The sequence below is a fragment of the Acanthopagrus latus genome, chromosome 3 (genome assembly GCF_904848185.1).
Source record: "Acanthopagrus latus isolate v.2019 chromosome 3, fAcaLat1.1, whole genome shotgun sequence".
NCBI lineage: Eukaryota > Metazoa > Chordata > Actinopteri > Spariformes > Sparidae > Acanthopagrus > Acanthopagrus latus.
Genome location: NC_051041.1, coordinates 6,702,035 through 6,726,771, shown reverse-complemented (window position 1 = coordinate 6,726,771; position 24,737 = coordinate 6,702,035). Strand labels below are relative to the sequence as shown.

Sequence of the window (24,737 nt, the reverse complement as noted above, 5' to 3'; positions counted from 1 at the left end):
GCTACACGGAAAAGGTGACCAGCGACAATCGGGAACTGTGAGTCAGCGCTGAGACACCGGCCATGTCTGTCATGTAATTAATGAGCGTGAATGTCGGTGGGTGGCACGGGGCAGATAACCACGTGGCTACAAACAAGGCCGCTAAAAACGCATTTCAATGGATGTCGCATGAGTCGCGAAAAAGCAGAGGTAGGAGAGGACTAATAAGCGCTGTTTGTGCGCCTCACACTAACACAAATTTATATACTCGTGTGCACTCGTGGGTCATAATTTGAATACATATTGAAAAGCAAAGCCCTGAACTTAACCGAACTCAACTGTTTCAAACAGTGCGTCGCTAAAACTGTCCCTCATACGAACGCAATCATTTTTTTTTTTTGCTAAAGCAGCTGGTGAAAATTGATATAACCACTTGTCGAGGTGGAGAAAAAAAAATGAATCTTGCATATTTTTGTCAGGGAAAAAAGGAAACGGAGGACAAATATTATTACATCCAATCGTACTTGGTAAAATTGCACAGAACAGGGTGTCAGCGGTACGCGGTGATTTAAATGCAAGGAAATCCAACAAATGCCAGCTGAGGCAGGATCCGCTATCAGCAGATCATCTTCAATAACCTGATATGGTAACTGCTGTTGTTGGGTTATTTCCTAGATTGGAAGTATAAAGGCACTTTATGCAACTCAGTGACACCGCACTACAGAGTGAGAGGCAACAATACGACAACAGCAATTCAGTGAGAAACTGACACAAAATCCCCACAGACCGATTTTCTGCTGTTACTATAAATCTCCATGTTTGATCATATGTACAATACTTATTACAATATGCATGTATGCATTCAAATTACATTATTATGTATGAACGTTAACATGCTGTACAGTAGATCCACCTTTCCACCTAGATCCAAACTCTCAATTAAACACGAAATCAACTAGTTGGTGATAATCTTTGTAATTGAACATTCTATATGTTCTAACTAGTTGGGAGAGTCGTGTCAGTCAATTCAGCTTCCTGAAGTGTCCAAGTGGTGTAACCGCCTTTTCATGGAGGCATTCTGTTGAGCTGAGCAGGGACGCCATGTGACAGAAGAAACAATATCCCAGATCCCAGGCCCCCTGATGACACTAGCTGCTGCATGCCGGGGCTGGTACCATGGTGAACTCAGTGGATTCTGATTTGTAGAGGGGGCAGATTAACTTGTAGTAACTTGACAGTATAAGCGGATATGATGTATGTGCTTGACTGCAGTTCTTAATTAATGCACCAGCATTGAACTGTGCATAAAGACATTGACGTATTAGTTCTCAGTGCTCCCTCCACCCTCCACTATAATCCCAACCCAACTGGCAGAATAAATGTTGGCAGTGTACGTTTCAGCAAACCACAGATATCTTGCAACTTTATGTTTCCTTCGGTTCCGTTTGCTCTTTTATGTGGTGACAGCACTGAGCTTATGGTCTGATTATGTTTGGGCACATCATCCACATGTTTTCTCTCAAAGTATCAACTATGGGGGCCAAAAACATGGCTGTAAATTGTCTCAAGATCCAGTATTTTCACACATTATTGAAACACATTCTTGCACTGTTACTTGCTTGGCAGCCTTCTGGCCCATAACTCCACCCGTGACCGCTCCACCTCCTGATAAAACAGCCAGGTCATAAACGTGTAACATGCGACACGTACGAATGTGAACGTACCCGTGGACTGCAGAAACATGAGCGGCCAGCATTTTATTCTGGGCTGATAATCCCATCATAGAAGAGGGATAAATGAAGAGGCTCGTGAATTAACGGGACACACCCATGATTTTCACGCGGCCTTGAATTATGGTGAACGGATGGGAAAATTAGCAAGGAGGCGGCTGCTGCTCGCAGGTGGTGGAGGGTTGGAGGAGGGCCGAGTGAGGATCCGGTGGGGGGTAAGTGATGTAAAGCAGGTGATTTGTAGTCTAACAGTCGGTGGGTGGGTGGGAGTGGGTGTGTGTGTGCTGATTGTGTGTGTATGTGTGTGTGATTTCATGCCAAGTGAGGAGGCAAGCAAGCAGGTGTGTGTGTGTCAATGATAGTGAAAGAGAAAGTGAGCATATGGGACTGACTTTGTGTGTGTGTGTATGTGTGCGCACGTGATGGTGGGAGAGATTGGAGTAGATCTCAGAGCCCCGCTGGGTCTCTAGCACCAATTACTGTACCCTGCACATCTGCTGCCATCCTACTGAGCACAGAGTGTGTTCGGGCACTGTGCCCACACACACACACACACACACACACACACTCACACACACTGAGCATCAATGCGGCAGCAACAAAAACTTCACAAACTCTTTAAAGCTTCTCCTTTCACCTGCCATTCCCATTAACCTCTACCTCATCTTCTCTGTCTCTCACGTCTCTCTTCCCTCCGTCTCCTCCCTTCCGCGTTTTTTTTTCTTCTCCTCCTGCTCCTTCCATCCTGTTTTCGCTCTAGGACCTCAATTGCTATCTGTCAGCGCTAAAATGGGCCTTGATGTAGCTCAGCTGCTGCGAAGGTACGCCGTTCACCCTCGCTACCCCTGCTCTCCACTCTTCTTCTCTTCCACCCCCCTCCTCTTGTCTCATCCCTCCCTCTCTGCTGCGAGCACTGACCCCCTCCGTTTGTGTGATATTGAAGTGGTCGGCGTATCACGGCGCTCATTCCCAATCCTCTCTTCACCTCTCATTGCCTTTGATACTCCTCTTCACGTCCCTATCCGTAGTTCCCTTCCACACTTGTGATATCAGAATGGTCAAACTCCAGTTCCCAATTTCTTCCCATTCTGCTTCCTTTTCCCGTCCCTTCCTCCTTGGAGACGGAGGTGATAAACCCTGTTTGTGATACCTTGGATCCTCCTTAACCCTAGGTGTTCCCCCCCTTTCTTCTAAGCTTCCTTTCATCCTCACCCACTCTCCTTTTGTTTTCCCCTGAGGTTTTTTTTCCTTTTCACCGTCTTCTTTCTGCTTCATCTCCCTCCCATCCTCCTTACCGGTGGTGATGACTCCCTCCAGCCGGATGATGTTGGAGTGGTCGAACTGCCCCAGGATACCGGCCTCGCTGAGGAAGGAGCGCCGCTGTTTGTCCGAGCAGCCGGCCCTTAATGTCTTTATGGCCACGGGCAGCTCTCTCTTGCTGGGCAGCTTCAGGCAGCCGCGACACACCTCCCCGAAGTCGCCTGTAGGGGGAGACAGACAGACAGACAGAGCTCGTGATCCCTGACGATCGATCAGCAACCGTGGGGGAGCGGAGAGAGAGAGAAAAGGGCAAAGCGCTACAAGTCGGATTGATGATGAGTAATATGTGTGCTCGGATGAAGAGAAGGAATGAATCGGGTGTAGACGGAGGTGGGAGCGGGGAAAGGTTGGCGAAGAATCAGTTGGAGAAGTACAAACAGAGAAAAAGAAGAGATGACGCAAATGAACAGACACCGCTGAGGGGAGGAATGGGAGGAAGGGGAGGAACATGAAATACAAAAAGATCAAAGCTACATCAAAGATGGGTTCAGGGTGCAGGTGAAACGGAGGAACATCGAGTAGAGACGAGGCAAATATTACAGCCAGAGAACAGCCAGGTTTGATTTTGGCAAAGATCCGTCCGATGCCAAGGTGATTGAACTGGATTCTGCAATTTGTATCAAGCCAGGCTGAGGCGAGGTGCAAAAAAAAAAAAAAAACTTGTGTTGCCTCAAGATTATTGCCACTGCTCATGGCCCCTGCTCTGTTTGCTGCCTTTGTTCATACCGTGTTTCATCTTTCTCTCGTTTCATAATGCTGCAGGAATCCAGATGATGGCAAAAGGTTAAGAAATCTTTTGCTTTTGGTTGTCATCATTGCCGCGGTGCATGCTCCATACTTTTGTAATCCGTCCATACCCGATGTGCTGCTCACCCATTTCAAACACCCATCAGTTGACTCGTCACAAGGAGTACAATTTGGCACGTTGCGATTGACGCGAGCCAGCTTCTGTGCCTCCGAGGAGAGCTTTGAAAAAATGTCATAGAGCTTGAGACCTTCTCACTATCTATCTATACTATTATCAACTTGGGAAATAGAGTTTGAAAGATGTGGGCATTTGCTCGGGAGGAAGCGTCTAATGCTAACATCCTTCCTACTTGGACGAAAAATTACCTCCAGCATGTGAAGATCAATAGAATGGTCATTCAGGTTGGAAGTCAACAGAAACACACCTGAACATAGCAGCAATATGGTGGGCGAGACAGTAAACGAGTAAACAGAAATATCCTGTGTTTGTGTTGTGAGCACCAACTCGGTCGTTGCCATTTACATTCAGTTCATTCATACCTGAGTGGAGTCCTTGCAAGCACATGGCCTCAGTTTACTCTCCCAGTCTCTTTTACAGTGTGCTAATCAGGACTTTAGTAGATGCTTGTGAAGTTCAGAGACTTGCCTTACAACTTTGACAAAGTCTCTGAACATAGATGCCTGCAACAAACTGATGACATTTAAATTGGAAGTTGGAACTATTGGACTTTCCTAATTGCAATCGATCGCAGCATAACGAAAGACGATACTGGGAAATTAAAAATGTAGTGTTGGAACAACTTGACCCATGCTATAGTCTTAAAGTCAGGATATCAGTGCCGTGCTGCTTCAAATACTAAAGTGGGGAAGCACCTAGGGGCGCAACGGTACATGTGTTCATCCCAAACCGTCAAGGTATGGACGTCGTGGTCTGATGCTTGCAGTCATACAAAAAACATCCAACTGCCATGCTGTGGTAAGCATATGTCAGTGGGAACGTAACAGTTCTGATCCGCACTCAAGATGAACAAGAAGAAGACACATTAAGCCTGCTTCTTTCCAATCAGCCATGTGGGGAAACGGAGGACTGTGTGTTGGTAACGCCAACAGTTAAAATAAACTCGTCATGCCTTGCCAACAATCTCTTCCAACTATCTCAGGTTTTTTTTTTCCCGGCTGAACCGAACTTCAGGGCTTCAGTGGACCGTTACACCCCTTGAGGTGCCCCTTAAAGTGCACACAGTCCTGCTTCCTTCCCACGTCCGGTCACATACCTGTGTGCACAATTCGCTCTATCTTGATGCTCGAGTTGTCCAACTCCTTGGCAATGGCGTGCACGGCCTGCAGCAGGTCCTCGCAGGTCTCCGGGTCGATGTAGGTCCTCCGTGTTGGGATTTTAACTGCGAGGAAAGATGCACAATGTAAGACACGCTTCAGAAAAAATGAATTTCAAAGTGCACTGCTGAGACAAGACTTTCTGCAGACCATAAAATCAACAGGACAGCAACACATCATTTACGGTCCGCGTGCATTTCTGCTGAAAGAAACGCATAAAAAGATAAAAGTCTGGAGCGCCAGCAGCAAAGTGCCCACACGAGGCACAAAATAGATAAAAAAGAGCTGGTCTTAGATTCAAAAACCATTAGACTGTGTATGAGCAAGTAAACACTGATGGCTAGCCAACTGTTTACTTAGTGTAGAGAGATGTCTGTGGCCCTGGTGGTGCTCCTCTTTCTCTCTTAACACAAAGCAAAATATTTTCTCATGTCTGCATCATTTTATGCTCTTTTGAGGCTACAGTCTGAGGACAAATTGGTAGCTCTGCCTCCTCGGACAAAGAATTTCTCTCTGTATGATTGTTCAACATTAGACCCGAATTTTGTGTCTGGGAAAAACTCTTTGCTCTTTGATCCGGAGACTCAGATCAATACTTGAGTTCTGCCATTGATTTTTGACATGCCAGAAACATTTTCTGCTTTCAAACCCCATTAACTGTAAGACTACTGTAAACAGCCCAGTTTGGCATGTTTAAAACTTTTTAAACTCTTTCCAAGGTGCTTTAGTATGATTTTTTTAAAATTAATAAGATACAAGCTGCTCTCGTTTATGTATTCACAGCTCAGATTCTGTTTTTCGGTTGTTTTGACCTTGCGAACTCCAGAGGCAGAGGGAGAAAAGACTGCGATCAAAGGCTCCGAGTTAGTTCTCAAAGCTGACTCTGTGTTTCCTCCGCATGGCTTTAAACAGATCACAGCGCTCTTCCACGAGGGCTTTTTGTCTTCTCTGCCTGCTTCCAAAATGTTATCTCATTAACACACACACACACACACACACACATATGCTAAATACCACGCACAAAAACCAACCATAATCTTCAGTAAGAAACTGGGACAGGACAAAACAGACAGTAAAATGCTGAGGCAGATGAACCTTGAAGTGCAGCAGTACTTGGAGTTGGTTGGCTGCTCTGGTGTCAGTTTTAGAGTTTGGGTACTGCACTCCCAAAGAGACTGACAGCCTAGGTCAGGGGTCTCAAGCTCGCGGCCCGCGGGCCAACTGCGGCCCGCAGGACGATAGTTTGTGGCCCCCGCCTTCATATGAAAGTTTAATGTTAGTGCGGCCCGCGGATTTGATATGAATGCTGTCCTGATTTATGCTTCTCTGTATCCGTCGGTATGCAACGACGCAGAGCCCTCTGCGTCATAGCGTACCCTCTCCGACCCTCTCTCCGTCAGCTTACGAGCACCTCCCCAAACAACAGAGAGCTCACGGAGACCGCATCGCTCTGATTGGTCCGCTAGAGTTACCTCATTTCCGGAATCCCGATTTGCCGGCCGTATTCCTTCCACAACAATAACGTCGCCACTCGTCTCCTCTTTAGTTCTCGTCTCAATATTTACAATAAAAATGTCGATCAGTTCCAGTTCCAACAAATGTCTTCTCTGTGTCTCCATTGTTCGTTGTTGGTAGAGGAACGAGGCCGGGCCGTAAATAAACTAGTTGATAATCCTAACGGAAAGAAACGTATCGCCCTCTATTGTTAGCGCTAGCTCCATGCTAGCCACGAGCCGAACTTTATTAATAACTTTTAATTAATTTAATTTAATGTTAAACTATATTCAACATTGTTGGGCACCACAAACACTTCGTGTTTCCATGGTTTCTGACCTTCAACCAATCACGAACTGTGCCATGCTTGACGTCATATGCAAGCGCAGGACCCCAAGCCGATCTGGCGCCGGCGGAAATAACACACATTGCAGAAATGACGTTCTCCGTGTGTCGGCTAAACACTGAAACTGAAACGTCAACGCGACAGTGACACCAAGTGGAATTATATGTTCCATTGTTGTTCAGAAAGTTAAAGGTTAAAGAACTGTTAATACAGACATTTGAATCTGAATAATAATAATTAGATTTCTCTAGTCAGCAACTATATGTTTCTTAAGTCTTCTATATCTGCTGTATTATTATTATTATTATTATTATTATTATTATTATTATTATTATTATTATTGTTGTTATTATTATTATTATTATTATTATTTTATACATATTATTATTATGTCATGTCATGTCATTGTCCGTAACCGCTTATCCCTTTCCATGGGGTCGCGGGGTGTTGCTGCTGGAGCCAATCCCAGCTTTTGTCTCAGGGCGAGGGCAGGGCACTCCCTGGATAAGTCGCCAGCTCATCGCAGGGCCCTCACTGATGAGCAATGGGGGGTTCAGTATCTTGCTCAAGGACACTTTGACATGCAGCTCAGCCTTGCCCGGAGCTGGGATTTGAACTAGCAACCTTTCGATCACTAGTCGACCTGCTCTACCCACTGAGCTACAGCCGCCCCATTATTATTATCATTATTATTATTATTATTATTATTATTATTATTATTATTATATATATTTATATATTAAATATGACACCATATATCAAAATTTTAATATGACATAAAACATTTTCTTCATGTCATAAGACATGACATTTTACGAATACGACATTTTATTTATTTATTACTGATTGATTTATTTATTTTCTTATTAATTCTTCATTTGTTTATTTTTTTCATCTTATTTTGTGTTAAAAATAAAAATAAAGACATTTGAGAACATTGGAATGTTTTTATCAGAGCTTTTCTTGTGGAAAACCTGATGCGGCCCAGCCTCACCCAGACTCTGCCTCCAGTGGCCCCCAGGTAAATTGAGTTTGAGACCCCTGGCCTAGGTGCATCAGCGGAAGAATCTCCCAGAATAACATCACTCTATGTCCTCTATCCACAATGTGACACTTGATACATAGCCTACTGAAAATAAAAGTGACCTATTGTTAATTTTTAATACAACAACAGCATTTAATAATCAATTTGAAACATCAACACCAGAATAAGTCGGTGTGTTTACCGGGGAAACTACAGATCACTACAGGTCAGTCCCCGGTATTAACATGGCCACTGGCTGCAAAATACACACTCTAATTCCTGAATCAACCTATTAACTAACAAGCCTACTCAGTTGAAAACCTACCCAAGGGAAGACGCAACAACTTATCACAGACAATGGAACTGAGTGACCTCACTGGAGCCACAAAATGTATTATATCACTTTTTTTTGTAGTACCTGTAAACACACTTTGTGTACAATGTGTACTTTTGGTGGAGTTTCCCTTTAAAACAGAAAACTCGGCATCTAAATTTAAAGCATCTGAATTATTTAACGTTGGAATTTTCCAGTCTTATTGACGACTTCCCTGGCTAATTTCATTTAAGCGCCTCTACAGGGCCGCCTCTGTGACACTAATGAGATACAACCATGGGAGATTTCGGCTGACATTTCGAACCGCGGCTGATATTGACCCCCACTGTTTGACTGTGTTCGACGAAAAAACGAAAGCACGACCTGATCTCTCAATGAGCCTCTTGTTTTCTGTATCAACTGCTTATGCACTAACACTAACAACTCGCAAATAAACTAGCCATAAGTAAGCCAATAACCATTAATCAATGGGCGATAGCTCTCAATTAGACGACCTCTGACCCTTGTTACCGCATGTTAAGGCTAATCTTCCAGGAAAAGGCCTGGGAGATTTCCCAAAATCCTGGCTGAGGCCCTGAAATGTGATTACAGCTCTCGATCGACCTGACGGATCCTATACTGGCTGCCTCATAACGGCTTATTGATCTGACGCACACACACACACGCAACACACAAGCTTTGCTAGTGCTGGACGAACACACTCCCAGACATGTTTGTGTACCCACACACAAATCGACAAATAAAAGCCAAAAGTCCAATTATGAAGCAAACGAAACCTTTTTCTATTCAAGGCCGCGGCTGAGTGGAGGATCGAAGGCTCCTTCCTGTCAAATTGGGTTTTCAAACACACTGCTGTAGCTTAAAATCCAGCTGTGCGGCGCGCACACACACACACACACACACAAAAGGGGATGCTCATATTCCTCGTATAGGCGGCAAACGGTGCACGCTCCATCGGCTCCGAGGCTGATTAGTTTCAGGGTTAACTGTGTCACTGCCACGAGCGATTGAGGGGAAACATGTTCACACTCGGCTGCATAATCTTCCACGGACCGCCGGGTTAGCTTCCCGGGCCCCCAAACATTTTCATTTGAAACCAAAGGCTGCAAACTTTTTCATTACATGTCTTGTTATCTTCCTCCCCACTCATTTCCCGAGACACCTTCCCCCCCTCTCATGCATGCAATCAAACTCTGGATGATATCTAAAAAACGGTCCGCTAATGGAGATGGCAGATTTCCTCCATCCCTCTCTCTCCCTCCCCTCCCCCCTCCCCTCCCCCCTCCCTCTCCTTTGCATGTTTCTAGGTCACACACTCTGACATGAGACTAATGTTCTGAGCAGTGTCACTTATGATGAGTCTCTCCATCTCTGCCAACTCACCTCTTCAAACTCCATCCCTCTCGCCGAGCCTCTTCACTCACTCATTGGCGCACCCCCACCCTCTCCCTCCTTCTTCCCTCCGCTTCTTCATCGCACACATTTATTCACCCATTCTCGCTGCCTCTCCGGTCCTTCCGTGTTAAAACTTTGGTTGTGAAGTGGGTTTTTGAGAGTCTTGCAAGGGTGAACAGATGGGCAGGGTGAAATCTTTCTTAAAGAAAAAAAAAATCAGGCTTTCGTGACACTCGCTGCCTCCAACACTTGAGGTTTTCTTTTTTTTTTTTGTTTTTTTGAGGCGAGGCGGACCTGCAGCACCGTGAGAGCACGTTGTACCACAGTCCACGGTCACGGAACATGAAGTGGACTCAGGAGAGAGTGTGTGTGTGCTGGATAATGAGCACATAAATGTGTCTGTTTGTGCTTGTTGGAGTGTTCGTGTTCTACTGAGACAAAGAAGGTGTGTGTGTATGTGTGTGTGTTGGGAAAGTGGTGCCAAAAATGTGTGTTTTTCTGTGTGTGTGCGTGTACACGCGCGTTTCTGTGTGTGTATTGCGTGCTTGTCAGCTGTTGGCATGTCTTTGTTTGGGCAGATTTAATTCCCAGCCGCATGGCTTCGGCTCATTATTCATCAGGCATAGTGCTCCAAACCTCTCCAGAGGGGCTCAGCATGCTGGGAGATTAAACAACGCAAATGAGCACGCACGCACACACACACACACACACACACACACACACACACACTAGCGAAGCGTTGGCACGCAGACTTACACACAAACAGGGAAGAGATATGTCAAACTACTTCCATTCTGTCACTGTCAAACAAAAAAGCCTATTGAGAGCGGAGTTTTTTTTTTTTTAAAAAAGCAGCATTTACAACCTTGTACGACATCACACACAACAACAACAACATTAAACGTCCGTTTTGGGAGCTCGGCTGCCGCTTTCTGCCCGCCTGCGCTCCTCGTTCCACGGCTTTCTCCTCCCCCCCTTCTCCGGCTTTCCAGCCCTTTATCTCTCCCCTCCTCCTGATTTCAATCTCTCCCCATCAAACTCAGCCGCACACACCACCTAATGGAGTGTGTCGGCGTGCTCAGAGTTGGCTAAGCGTGCACTCAGAATTAAGAATTAATGCCGCTGTGGCGCCAATGCCTCAAAAGTCATCTGTGATGCAGGCAACTGTGTGTGTGTGTGTGCGTGTACTCACACGCATTCCTGCACATGGAAGAAGGAGAGTTTCCTACCCCTTGTCCCCAAAGTTTGAACACCCAGAGTTAACAAACACGAACATCTGCAGTATAATAGAGCGATCAAGGCTGTCACTTACACTGGAAGTACAGCTCCTCGTCTCCCTCTTGAGAAGCTTTGCTGTAGCCGCATTGTCTGGAAAAAGAGAAAACAAAGACAGCCATCAGACGTTTTTTTTTTTTTTTTCCCATCCCAGTTGTCAGACACAAACAAATACAAGAGTCAGCCGCTGTTTATCTCGCGACAGATTATATGGAATGTGCAATAACTGTGAAATGAGAGAAGGCGAAGACAAGAAGTATTGATGGCGGAGATGGGAGAGGATACAGAGCGGCATTCAGAAAAGACCCCTGATGTGACGGCAGCTCGGAGATCTGAGGCTGAGGAAGTGGAAATCCTGCCTGATTTGACTGAGGCGTTCGCCGATAGGGCCCCGGGATTGATACGCTAGCACTGACGTTTCGCCCCGATGGAGTTTTTCTATAAAAAGTTGAACACGTATATACACACACACACGGGCAATTGTACACACGGTTATCTCTCATCCCCTGCTACCACAGGGGGCCTAAAGAGGAGAGAGCCTCTCTATGATCTGAGAGCTGATGGCTTTTCGGCTTAGAGAGGAGAACTTGGCTCTTTAGGCCTCGCACGCACACACACTGTCCACACACAAACACACACATATACTGTAAGTGAGAGATTAACAAGTGATGAACAGACATTCTGGAGGGGCAGCGCCATGCTTACTTGGATTAGAGCGAGGGATGAAAAAAAACAAGACAAGGGGGGGGGATACTGTGCAGTGGAGGAAAGTGGGGTGAAGTTTTGATGCAGCACATCAGAGGTGATTCTCACAAAGCGGGTACTGATAAAAATATCTTTTAAATACACCCCGAATATGTCTGAAATGTAAGACCATAAATACTTTGGGGGTGTTCCTCCAGCTACAGTGTGGAACAGGCCTGCACAGTTCAATTCATCTACGAATAAATCACAGAAACTTTTTTTTTCATATAAGGTAATTTGTCTCATAAAAACAGCATTATGATGAAATACCGCAGCGCAGCAGAGATTCCCTGGCCTACAAATCTTGTTCTGAAAACCTGATTTGAATGGTGCGGACCCCGAAGGACGCCGCAGCGTCGTGATTTTTAATCCATCCTTTCGAGTGAAAATCAAAGTTGTGGTGCAAAAATGCAATCTAGAGATTCGTCAAAAATTACATGTGATGTGGTTTCTTTGACCGTATGGTTTGATTGTCCATGCATGAGTTTATATCTGCAAGCATCGAATCAACAAGTGTTATGTGGGAGTCCTCCGTCTCTCATTAATTACCTCGACTGTGGCAGCCAGCCGTGATCTAAAGAAATATGTTCTTCACCTGCCATAGTAGCATTAAAGAGCTCTTAAGTTTTTTTTGGGCCATTGCTTCAGCAAAGCATCTTTCACTCCCAGTCAGTGAAGCCCTCCCTCCCACACATCCTCCGGTCCAATGGGCCCACGCGTTATGCTGCCGCCCCCTCATATCAAAGCTGGAGTCGGTGTTTACACCTTCAGCGAGGGAGAGCTATTCATTTCATTAAAAGAAAAAAAAAACATTTAACTTTAAAATCTGCTCAGTTTTCTGCCATGTGAGTATGAGCATGTCCCCGGTGGACCCGCACAGAGAGTCCTAAGTCCACACATCAAACTCAACTTTTGACAGCGACGCGTTGAAGTTAAAACGTGAGGAGCGATGTCGCTGAGGTGCATTTGTACGTTTTCGCCGAGTGTCAGAACACATCAGCGCTTCACACGGAGTTCACAGAGAGGCAGACGGACCCGTCATATAGGGCCACGCGCGAGTGGGGAAAAATGCAGAGCATGCGTGCGTGTGTTTATAGGATTGTGGGATTTTATTTTTTCGCATGTGCGTGTCCCTGTGAGTGTTTGCGCCCGGGAAAAGATGTGATCCAGGGTGAGGCTGACACATCCCTAAGCCCGTGTAGCAGCGGGGTCTGAGACAAGGTCAGGACCCTGTCTGTCAAAACACACCAGCAGACACATGCAGCACAGATCCTCAGGGCAGGAGATACCAGACAGGGGAGAGGAGACAAGAATTAATAGATAAGGGAGCGCAGCGAAGTGTCGGGGGGGATAAAACGGGAGGGGAGCGAGGACGAAGGGAATGACGGTACCAGGGGAAACAAGATGCACCATACCTAAAGGATGGAGGGAAAGAGGCAACGGGGGAACATGACATGGGGGCGAGGAGGGTGGATGAATCATCGAGAAGAAATGCAGGGAAGTTCGGAGAGGAAGTGACAAGAAAATAAGAGGCTGCGGGTAAAAGAGGGTAATGGGGCAGAAGGGTACGTAAAGGAAAGGAGAAATAGTTGAAAAGGCACCTAGTATAGCCCGTCAAGTGCACAGCCGGGGGCAGAGGAGGGAGCTAGGAGAGAAGGGGAGGATGCTAAAAATGAAGGAAGCAAGGCAGTGAAGGAAGAGCGGCATAGCAGCAAGCGGAAGTGAGGAGACAAGGAGGCAACTGAGCCTTTAAGAAAGGAAATAGGGAAGAATAGGAATGATTTGCCTCGATTCCATTTCCGTCACTTCTTTTTCGAAATGTCACAGATGTGACGAAAATGAAATGGCAGATGCAGAGTAGTTCTTTTTGGGAATAATTCAACGGTAACAGTCTCCGTCGCATTTTTAAGTTCGCCTCAGATACAGTACCGAGGGAACTGAGCCAAACAGCTTGACAAAAAGAGAATTTTTTTTGGCTTCTTATAAGTCTCTTGGTATGAAGACAGCTAGAGACAGAAGGAAAAAGAAGCGCAGAGGGTGCAAGAGGAGATGATGGGACGGCTGGGAGGGGAATGAAAGCAGGAGAGGAGGGAGGAGGAGGAGGAGGAAGAGGAGGAGGGGGGAGGAAGAGTGCAGACATGCCAGTGTACCTGGGCATCAGCTGTGTGAAGGGAGGAAGAGGAGAGAGAAGAGGAGGAGGAGGAGGAAGAGTGGAGAAGGAGGTCGAGAGCAGCACCACGCTAGCAGGAGTTACATTGGAGGAGCTCGAGCAGACGCTGCTGGGAAAAAAACAAGGAGGGGAGGGAGGGGAGGGGGAGGGAGGGGGAGGGGAGGGAGTGCCAATGTCAATTCTCCGGCTCGTTTCATTACGTCAAGACGGTCAGGCAATACAACTTTGGATTGATGAATCGATTCTCCCAATTATAATTATTGGAAAAATAACGGATGTGGCCAAAGAACGAAAAAAAAAAAAACATGGAAAAATGATAAAATGATGGTTACTATGAAAACACATGAAAATATCTCCTGAAAGTCTTTTGAACCCTCCCAGATCTGGTTCCAATTTTACCCCCCTTTTTTGCTTTTGCGAGAATTTTGGACCCGCTTTTTAAAATGTTCACACTTCAGAAGAACCAGATGGCGGAGAGAGAAACGTGCCGATGCCAGAACACTGAAGATTCTGGCCAAACTCCGTTGCCGTCAGCTCAGCCTCATCAAATGTTAATTCTGGCAGGAGTTTTCATTCTTAAGGTTTAGTCTTTGTCAATTTTTTTTTAACCGAGCAAAGCTGAAAACCAAACTTATAGGTCCAGTGTGCTGGAATTTAGGGAATAACGTATTAATCAGTATGTTGTCATTCGTGAATAATCACGTGAATCTCAGAACCGTTGGGTTTTTGTGTCCTTAGAAAGAGAATTTTATCTACAGAGGGAGCAGGTCCACCTCAGCGGAGTCGGCCATATTGCACCGCCTCGTTTCTACAGTAGCCAAATTTGGAAAACAAAACAATGGCTCACAGAAGGGACGGGCAGACTGGTCCTTTAAGATTTAAATTAACCTAAATAAAATATTATATCCTATTGTTTTGTTCTGTATGTGCATTTTTGTCAACAAATCACACAGAACGACCAAAAAGTGACGTCCAATTAAAGATGATTTAAATCTTTTAAAAACATGTCACATTTTCAATTAAGGCTCAGTAATTTCCTAAAACATAAGGCCTAACCTTAAGGCATTGTTTTCTGTGACATTAGCAAAAAAGCAGTGTTTGTGGTAGTGTTGAAATCTGTGTATTCCTGCTGGAAAACCATCCAACCAACCAACCAACCAACAAATGGACACAAGACAAAACAGTCCTTCTTTGGGGGAGATAAAAATATAGAATATTGCCAGCCTTGTGCCTCAAACTGCGTCATGTGTCAAATATGTAATTTTGGTCAAGGTACCAAGCTTCTAACTGTATACTTTTTAATTATGCTGTTTGATAACTGAGGGTTTTCTTAGCTGCACCTCGTTTGGCCAGAATGCTATCTAAGGCACACAGCTTGGGCACCAGCACTGGGGAATAAACATAGACAAAGGGACCTATTCGGTATAAGAAACCACCTGAAAACAATATAACTGCAATCTAAACTCAACATGTTGTTCTCACAAGCCATCACGGCTTCAGATGAGAAAATTACCACTAACCTTACCCTATACTTATACGCATACGGATGGTAAATTCAAATTTCTCTCATTTCGAGGTGATTATACGTGCAGCCCACACAATAGTGTTTTCAGGGGAGAACATTAAAGCAAAAAAAAAAAAAAGACAGAGAGCGAAAGAAAAAAGGAAACGAATGCCATGTAAATGAAGCCCATTCACCGCCCCACTCTCTCCTCTCCGTACCTGAATTCTCAAAAAAATAAAGTGTGGTTATGGAAATTATATGAATAATAGGTGAGAGAGCCGGAATAGAATCCTAGCTGGCAGGTACCAGTGAAGCAGAGGGAATTGAGGCCAGCAGGGACTTATGTAGGGCAAAACACATGGAGAATTTGGGGGATGTCAAAAAAAATCTACTTTTAACTTTTTATCCACTGTCAATCTTTTTAAGCACTGGTAAGACTGGTTACAGGTTACAGAGCAGTTTTTGAATTTGGGTTAAGAGTAATTAACAGGTTTATACTTAGAAATATATCAATAATTCATGAAGACATATTTCCACAACGGACACGTACAGCTTTCACATATAAAATGCAGGATGTCTGGGTCTGATGGTAGGGGGGCTTCTCTGAGACACGAAAGCACTGATCTGTACAAGACAGGCAGGAAACTCCACTACAGGGCTCGAGACCTTTTCTCCAGGCCTGCCCGCCCCTCCCTCGCCCTCCTTCATCCCTTGGATTCCGCCTTTTGTCGCTGTGTCGCCAAGACTCAGTGGCCCTATGAAATGACCCTCCGTTTTATTTCCCCCTTTTCTTCTTGATCGCCTCTCCATCTTCTGCTCCTGATAACTTGTAACTCTATCTCACACACACACACACACACACACACACACACTCAGCCGCAAGGGAAACACACATCTATGCTGGTGCGGCCGGCGAAGGGTAAACAATCCCCGCGCTGACCGGTCGAGCCTGGGCTTCTCGGAGGATGTTTGGGCAACGCTCTGGAACTCTGGTTCCATCAAACTCCGCCAGGCACCGATGGACCGCATGTTGGGAGTGTGTGTGTGTGTGTGTGTGTGTGTGTGCGTTTCATGTGTTTGCTTCCATGATTCTCTGCATTATTCTTACTGACATACCTCATTTGTTGGGAGTCATTTCTATTTACATCACGGTAACGCAACTGTTTCACACTGGACAAAATACCCACCAGCACCCACTAACATCTGGGTTTTTGTCTTGTGATGCTGATGGTGACTTATCTGTTCCAGCTCTGATCGGCTGTGACGGAAACACTGGAAACACAAGGGGTGGACGTGCTAATTTACAGCCCTTTTTCCAGCACAATAAGGACGTCCTTTCAGACGGGAGTAGAAGATATTGAAAAGCAACCGTCACGATAACATCGCCGCTTGCCTCAACACTGCTTTTATTTCCCCTGTTCCCCTTTCTGGCGCATCTGTGACGTCAAATGTGAAACACGAGAACAACTAGACACTAGAATTACAGCATCTTAGTTATATGTTGCTGCACTCCTGTCAAGATGCTGCTCCGTACATTAGACGTTAAATAATGGCTGGCAGAATATTAAGATGTCACTAATCTTTAAATCCTTTGAGACATTTGTGTGAAATGTTTCATCATACTGGTCCAACACAGACATTTGTTTGCAGGAATCGGTCGAACGGACGAACATGCAGACTGAGCAGGCCGTGGGGTATCGTCCATGCGGAGGCATAAAAACAGAAAAAAATTCACTCATTTATCAGCGACGTAGAAGAACCAGTAGCCCATTCTCAGTGAGTTTAAGCTGAAGACCCCGGCAGAGAACGATCAAAAGAGACTGAAGCAGTGAGAGGGCCATTACTGCACACCTGTAGCACCAGAAGAGCCGGACATGGTACTTGAACAAGACAAAAACATAATATGAGGAACATCACACAATAAGAAAATGAATATGAAAAACAGTACTTGATGCTTTGGGTGTTGTACCACCTGCCATCAAGTAGCCTGAGGGGAAGTGCTGCACAGTGCGAGTCCACACACACTAATACAAGTAAGCTGCTGGTGTGTTTTGGACACGGCTTCTGACCCGTACCTTACACTGTATTGTGTATATTTCCATATATGTGGATGTGTGCCTTAAGTGCGTGTGACCGCCTGTGTTGTGCCTCTGTGTGTGTGCGTGTGTGTGTGACTGGGACTCATTTCCATGCGTCTGTGTGATCAGGCGGATCGATGTAACGGAGAGCCTCCAGCCGTAGCCGGGGGCTGGCTCACTTTGCAAACACGAGAGCATGGTAATTGAGGCATCAGGCCATTTCGCTCTTTGTCTCTATGCAAAAAAAAAAAAAAACCACGAAGAGCAAGTTAATGGTCCAGCAGCGGTGAACAATGGAGACCACTTGCAATGAATGCGGGGATGGGAATAAAGGAGAGAGAGAGAGAGAAAGAGAGAGATAAGCATTATTATTCAATAATGTGCCGCGCACGACGGATGACGCCACCTTTTCCCTCAGAGCAACAGCGTATTTAAACACTCGCAAGCACTTTTTTTTTTTTTTGTTGCATGTTCTGTGTTTCTCCCGCTGCACAGATGTTGCCTTCACTTAGCTGTGGACTGCACATGTGTATCTGCGTCTAGATCTTTTTCCTCCCATATATTCCTTCATGGATGTTTGAGTGACAGCGGCATTTTGTATGGAGCCACCGCAAGTGAATAGAAGCCATTTCTACACCCGGTTGACTCCATCATTGCGGTGTTTTGTGTGTTTTTCGAATCGGTCCGGCGGGTTTCTATATCACAGTCCCTCCCCACCCCCTCTTTAGACAGGTAGGAGGAAAAAGGTGGAAAGGTACTTTTTTTTTTTGAGGCTGAGAAGTGGCGCCGATGCAGAATTGTGTTTGTGTGCACGGAGGCAAACAATCGAGGGACTACACACGAACTATGCAAACAAATGCACTCGCACTGTATCAGAAAATCTCCCTGGATAGATGTCAATTGAATGCCGGCCAAATGAAATGCAACAACAACACAAAATACATTTTAAAAAAACCACACAATAGTTTTCTGGCCATGTTGGGAGCTGTGTGGGAGTCGATATGCGCTCCCTTTGCTCGTGCGCTCACATGCGTGATGGAGTGTAAAGTGTAAATTGCGCGAGTTGTGTGCGTTGTTTTTCCGCGTGGGTGTGTGTGAAGCGAGCTGGCAGAATATAGAATTGGACAGGAGTCAAAGAGCAAAGCGGTTGGAACGGATCCCCCCCCCCCCCGATCCTCCCCCTCACTTTATCTGCTCAACTGAATTAAACATGATAGTATGCGTGAGATATACTGTAGTGTGCCATAAACAAGACAATAACTGTGCTTTAAGACGCCTCGGAAGACAATAACAGCACTCAACTGACGCTAAGAATGTAATGATTGGTTGGTTTGAAGCAAAAAGTAAAAATGAAGCCTCGGGGGCACGATGTAGCTTTATTTGGGGGAAAATAAATTCAAACTGAAAATTTCTAATATTTACAATGTTAATGAAGTAACAATACAAACTCATAAAAATGCGTCTTTTCTGCAACTGAACAAACAAGCAGCTCTCAGAGGAATATGAGGTCTGCAGAACCGCTGTTTGAGGCGAGGTAGGTGGCAGGGTCCGCCGAATATAAACAAGTACACAGTGTGAGATTGTGTTGTCCTTTCAGGTCAGTTTGTTTATTCACTTTGTTCAGCCGTGAAAAACAAAGAGAGTTTGTTTATTTAGTTTGCTCAAGCGCAAACAAATAAAGATCGGTTCTCTTCTGTTAAAGTTTCTTTCCCAGAACTACGTAGTGCTCCTTTAATTGCCACATAATGAAGCTACAATGATGCAACATATTGATATTATATAATTATCGTGATATGAGATTATCTGTCGTATTCGATTTTGGATGTGTTTATACTGTCATATGACATAAGTGTTGTCTTGCAAATAATGTCAAACGTCAAATCAACTTGGGAGTTTGGGAGTTGTTTTTATTTTATCTAACAGCTCCCCCCCACCATCTACTTCAGCTGCGTGGACTACGAATCCTCACCTGACTGGAATGAGTAAATGAGTGAATAAAAAGTTTTGGGTAATCTTATCTTTGAGAACATCCCGCTTCACTGTTCTCTTTTTCACACCCACTTGCCTGATTTTATAATAGTTATCACCATTCCGGCACTTTAGTTGTAAAAACCCACCCAGTATTTGTGCTCGAGTGTTCTCGGCCGCCACTATAATTTTGAATTAACGCAATAAGGCTTCTCGCGCTGATTGCTGCCGTCTGAATGGCCTCCTCCTCCTGCCGCCACAGAACCCTCCCGACTGAAAGTGTCTTGATTGAATATTTTCGAGCCGCGGCTGAAAAACGAGGTCACCGAACTTGCTCTCAACTCCGAAACGATTTGCTTTGAATTAAACGGGAATAATAACATCTGGGCCGTCCACTCTTAATGGAAGGATCACAAAGGAGTCCTGACCTCTTTTTAAACTCCTGGCCAGAGTGCGCCTCGTGTCAAGCGTTATGCAAGTGACACAGCTTTAAAACTTCCCTCTCATCTTTTTGCCACTCCAGAAATTCCCCTCTCCTCCTCTGTGAAAGCTAATTAAACAGCAAAGAACTATGAACTCCTCGCCCTCCCCAAAAAAAAAATGATCAAAGAAGGTTTTGACCCTGCCGTCATCTCTATGTCGCCTATTAGAAGATGAGTGTTGCCGGTGATGGCGCATATCGAGTCGTTCGCTCTCCATCAATGCACAATCCTTTCACACAGGGGCTCCTCCTACCGCCGGATTACTGTAATCTGGATTATGCTGGGGGGGGCTTGTGACATCTGAGTGAGCACGTGATTGTACTTTGCGATCGAGTGTTTGCACACATGTGCACGTTGTTGTGCATTTGTGCGACACGCTAAGGCTATTACAATCTTAGAATGAGTCGCAGGAAGTGGATGGTGATCTGATCGGTGTTGCGCGTGTCTGTGTATGCACATCTACCTCCTCCAGATCAGCAGCCCGACGCCCATGGAGAGCAGCATGATCAGGGCGGCCACGGACACGACGATGATGATCACCACCGGACTCTGTTCGCTGGACGCCAGCGCCACTGGAAGAGCAAAACACTCATCACACGCAGGAACAAATAAAAAAAAAACAAAAACACACTTTACCTGAACCACAGGCCTTGTTGTCTCCCTGTGACAAAGCAGTTCAACACGCTGACATGCAGCGCACATATACTCAATTACTTTATATTAAGTGTGAACAAGAACAGGAGATGAGGAATAATAATAAGGTGATGACCTTGAAGGCTGATTTAATCTCACAGGAAGTCGGTTAGAGAGGAGGCTATCTTAGAAGAACCCACGCCCTCCTCCACATTATTAACATTCCACTTGACCCTTCTGTGTTACGCTGTTTGCTTCCATTCTGCTCCGCTAAATGAAACAACACCATGTGTTTCTGTAACGCACAACATCCTTTTAGCACCGGCTGTATTAAAAACCGATGGGAGTAGTAAACCGCAACTACCGTCTCATCTTAACGCCCACTTGCAGCTGTTCCGCTGCTTTTGAATCACATTACAAGTCGTTCACCAGCAGTTGGAGGTTGTAGAAACTCCTTTTTTCCCCCCTTTTTCAAACCGATCTAAAGACTTCTCATATTCCTTCACAGATCCCCCTTATTGATGGAGTGATCAACATTACGACCTCAGAGTTGAGATCACACAGACTTACAACAATTGATCAGTAAAGGGTAACTTAAATCATTTGACACATTAAAGTGTGTTTACAGGTCTTGTGCCCGGGTGAGGAAGCTGCCTTCGGTGATGTCACCCAGTGGCGAAGTTGCATTGTGGGTAATGTAGGCGTCAGGTTTTGAAAAGGAAGAAAAATGTGTGCTGATTTTGATCATTTGTTTTTAAACTGTCCATAAACTGTGCTCCTGCAGTGCAAATGCAAGACCATTGGACCTCTTTTCAAAACGTGGTGCCTACAATACCCACAATGCAATGTCTCAAATGAGTGCTACTCTCCTGGCAGCTTCCTCTCGAGCCAGAGAAGGCTTCACGCTACTTTTTTCCCCCAAGACTTCAACTTAAATCTCAAAATTCCTCAACAAGTCCTCCTCCATTCTGATCGTGAAGGAGATTTAAAATGTCACAGTTTCTCTCAGAGCTTCCTCGTTACTGAGAATGAATGGTTAGAACATGGCAGCTCTCCTGATAATACTGCCTCAGCGTTCAGGGCAGCCAAGGCCAATAGATATACAGTAACGTACTTGGCTTCAGACTCTTTTCAGCCTCAGATAAGTAAAGGTAAGAATGGTTTCTTTATAAGATTCCAACACTCAATAGAATCCATATATTAGAATGGATGAGTGAAGAGCAGTGGCCTTAAAGAAATCGTTCCGGCCCGACACAATGTTCTCACTTGTGACTCTTACGCATGTTCTCCTCGATCGAGCTTCAATAAATACTCCGGTCAGAGACACCCAGGTCTAATGAACCTCCATCGTTAATGACCCGACCAGAATTCCTTCCCATCGTCTGCGGGGATCAGAAAAGTTGAGGCTCAAAGTTGCGGACTTGTGGAATTATTCAAGGAAACAATTGTTTTTTTTGTTTGTTTTTTTTGCCAGCTGCTGTTTTTCTGAGGTCAGGATTTAAATTTGAACCTCATCAGATCTTACAGACGTTCTTACAGTCCTGGGACACAGCAGAGTGTAAACTATCCATCATTATCATTGTTCACACTTGCCAAAGAAACATTCATTATTACGTGTCGGCGCATGGAGAGTCTTTCCCCTCGATACTGCCGCCGACCTTCCAACTCACTGCTTTCTTTCAGTGATCCTCCAACCAGTTACGCTTCCCTAATGCATTATTCACTTGACAGATGAATGCCACACTCTTGATGATAATGTATTGCTATTACTGTTTAAAATATTTTTGCATGTCTGTGATTCGCACATGGCTACGAGGGGCTGCTGGCTTGCAAGAACTCAGGTCATCACTCGTTTGACCGTCGAACCCCCGCCCGAGGCAAAAAACCAAGCAAACTGAATATGCATCGTCCCAAAAAAAAAAGTTTGTGCAACTACTGTAAGACCTCTAACCCAAAAGCGAGAAAAAAAGAAGCGCGCAGCCCCCGTCCGCTCGGAAAATAAATAAATAATCCGTCTTTAAAGCTGGTCTCGTGCCAAACTTGCGGAAGACGGTGGTTGTCGCGGGGCAGCTCTCAGGTGAGTTCAACTGCATGAAATGTTGCAAGACCATGAAAGCGCAACAAATCCGCGTCCCTGGAAGAACAAGAACAAGTTCAAAACAGAGAATATGTGAGGAGTGCGAGGCATGAAACGCACACCAGACCCTGAGGTGGCACAAGGGACGCTGTTATCAACTCCCACAAAGAGGAAACCATTTCACAGCTTACTAGTAAAACCTCAAATCTTCACACATAATCTCAGACACAGTCACAATCCCCACTTCCTTCTCCATCTATCGCACTCTAGCGGCACGCCTCATTGTGTGGGCTGGCCAGGTGCCTACGCAAACCCCCCATCCCGATCTGCCTGCCGGCGCCGAGAGGAGGGAGTGAAGAGAAAGTGAGGAGAAGGAGGGGAGGAGGCGTAAAAAAAACAAAAAAAAAAACGGGTACTCACACTCGCCAAGTGTCTGCAGCTCCAGGGGAGCACTGTACGCTCCGTAGTCGATGGGCGGTGGAGAGGAGGAGGAGGAGGAAGACGATGAGGAAGAGGTAGAGGAGGATGAGGAGGAGGAGGAGGAAGAAGAAGAGGAAGAAGAAGAAGAAGAGGAGGAGGAGGAGGACGAGAGAGGGGAGGAGGAGAGGGGTGAGGAGGGGGCCGGCGTGGAGAACGGGCGGATGAGGAAGACGTATGTGGTGCCAGGTTTGAGGTTGTTGACACTGATCCGTGTGGCGGCAGTCTTCACAGTAGAATAACTCTGATCCTTTTGTTCCTGCGGAGACAAGAGAGCGAGAAAAAAAAGAAAAGTGAGAGACGGAGGAAACAAAAGACGGAGAGGCAGGAGGGCAAAGGGAGGAAAGGAGTGAGACGAGTAGGTGGAATGCGCGCCTTGTTCATTTTCCAAGGCACAGTTTGCAACGCCGGGGGGACGCGCCAGACAATTTTGTAACCGAGTCGAAGGTCTTTGGTAATGTTTCATTTATCGACAGAGAGCAGCACAGTGTTCCGGGAAAAGTCAGGCGAAAAGTTACAGAAAAGTTTTGCTAAAGTTCAGTCTCCTTTAAAAGGAGCAATCACCCTGAAGAACCCCTCTTAACTGGAGCGCTGTTTATCCATCTGGGTTGTTTTAGTGCGAGTTGCAGTCGGTCTTCTTGACAATATGATGGAACTGCACGTCGCTCGGCTTGTGGTGCTCAAGGCGCCAACGGAAGACATCTTAAAAAAAACCTCAAGATCCGGTTACTTAAGAACATCTGTAGACTTTGCCGTGAACAGTGAACTGCTTTCTCTCGACCAAACTACACACAACCAACCGTATCGGCCCATAGAAGGAAGCTAACCAACCCCAACGTGCGACTCTCCGCTTTGGAAAATAACCCGATGATAAGAAACCCAGACAGTGACAGAAGAGAGACTCTGTTCATTAGAGAGAGTGTTTCAGAACGCAAACAGAAAGACGGCGCTCGTTTGTTTCCTCTTCGCGAAAATGACTCACACCTCGCAAAAGTGGGCACAATGAGGGCAGCGAGTGGGTGACAGGCACTGACATGATTCGCTCCGCTCGTCGTTTGATACGTTTGTTTTTCGGCCTGTTTTTTTTTCGGCACAATCCGCGTCCCATCTCCGCCTCGCTTCAGCTAGCTGTCTTTTTGCATATCACGCCTCTGCACGTCAATAAGATTACTCTGAGTGGGGTGATGTGTTATAGAGAGCTCTGGTGATCGATCTGATCTACATGCAAGGGGGTAAACTGAGGTAGAGCAGGAAGACGTGAGTGTAATGAGGAGTCGGGCAGCACACGCGACCGTTACTGCCTTTTAATGTACGTCCAAGAAGAGCGTTGTTCGGAAAGTGGAATGAAGGAAGCGGAGTCGGAGAGCGGGGGGGGGGGACACAGGCTGAGTGAAATAAAGAAGAGATTAAGCGAGAATGGAGGCTACTGTATAATGAGCGACTCCTGTGGAGCGAGCTAATATAGTATGTGACGGGGTGAGGAGAACAGAGGAGGACGGGGAGGAGAAGTTCTCCGAACAGACGAGTGGGAGAAAGAAAAAAAAAAGAAATAACAGCAGAGTCAGAGATGGCGCTTTGTAATTTCACTTTATGAATAAACAGCGATTATTCATTGTAAGTCATCG

General features: G+C 45.6%; 1 protein-coding gene across 2 annotated transcripts in view; it reads right to left on the bottom strand.

Moving 5' to 3' along the window:
• Positions 1-24,737, bottom strand: part of LOC119016766 (ephrin type-A receptor 7) — a 166,011-nt gene that overhangs the window by 9,411 nt on the left and 131,863 nt on the right. Inside the window, exons 7-12 of one of the 2 annotated variants that reach the window (XM_037092999.1) lie at positions 23,056-23,371; positions 20,389-20,497; positions 13,874-13,999; positions 11,017-11,072; positions 5,051-5,176; positions 3,005-3,190 (exon numbers count right to left, since the gene is read on the bottom strand). In XM_037092999.1, the coding sequence (XP_036948894.1) occupies positions 3,005-3,190; positions 5,051-5,176; positions 11,017-11,072; positions 13,874-13,999; positions 20,389-20,497; positions 23,056-23,371 (919 nt within the window). The remainder of the gene's footprint in view (positions 1-3,004; positions 3,191-5,050; positions 5,177-11,016; positions 11,073-13,873; positions 14,000-20,388; positions 20,498-23,055; positions 23,372-24,737) is intronic. The other variant, XM_037093000.1, reaches the window with a different exon arrangement.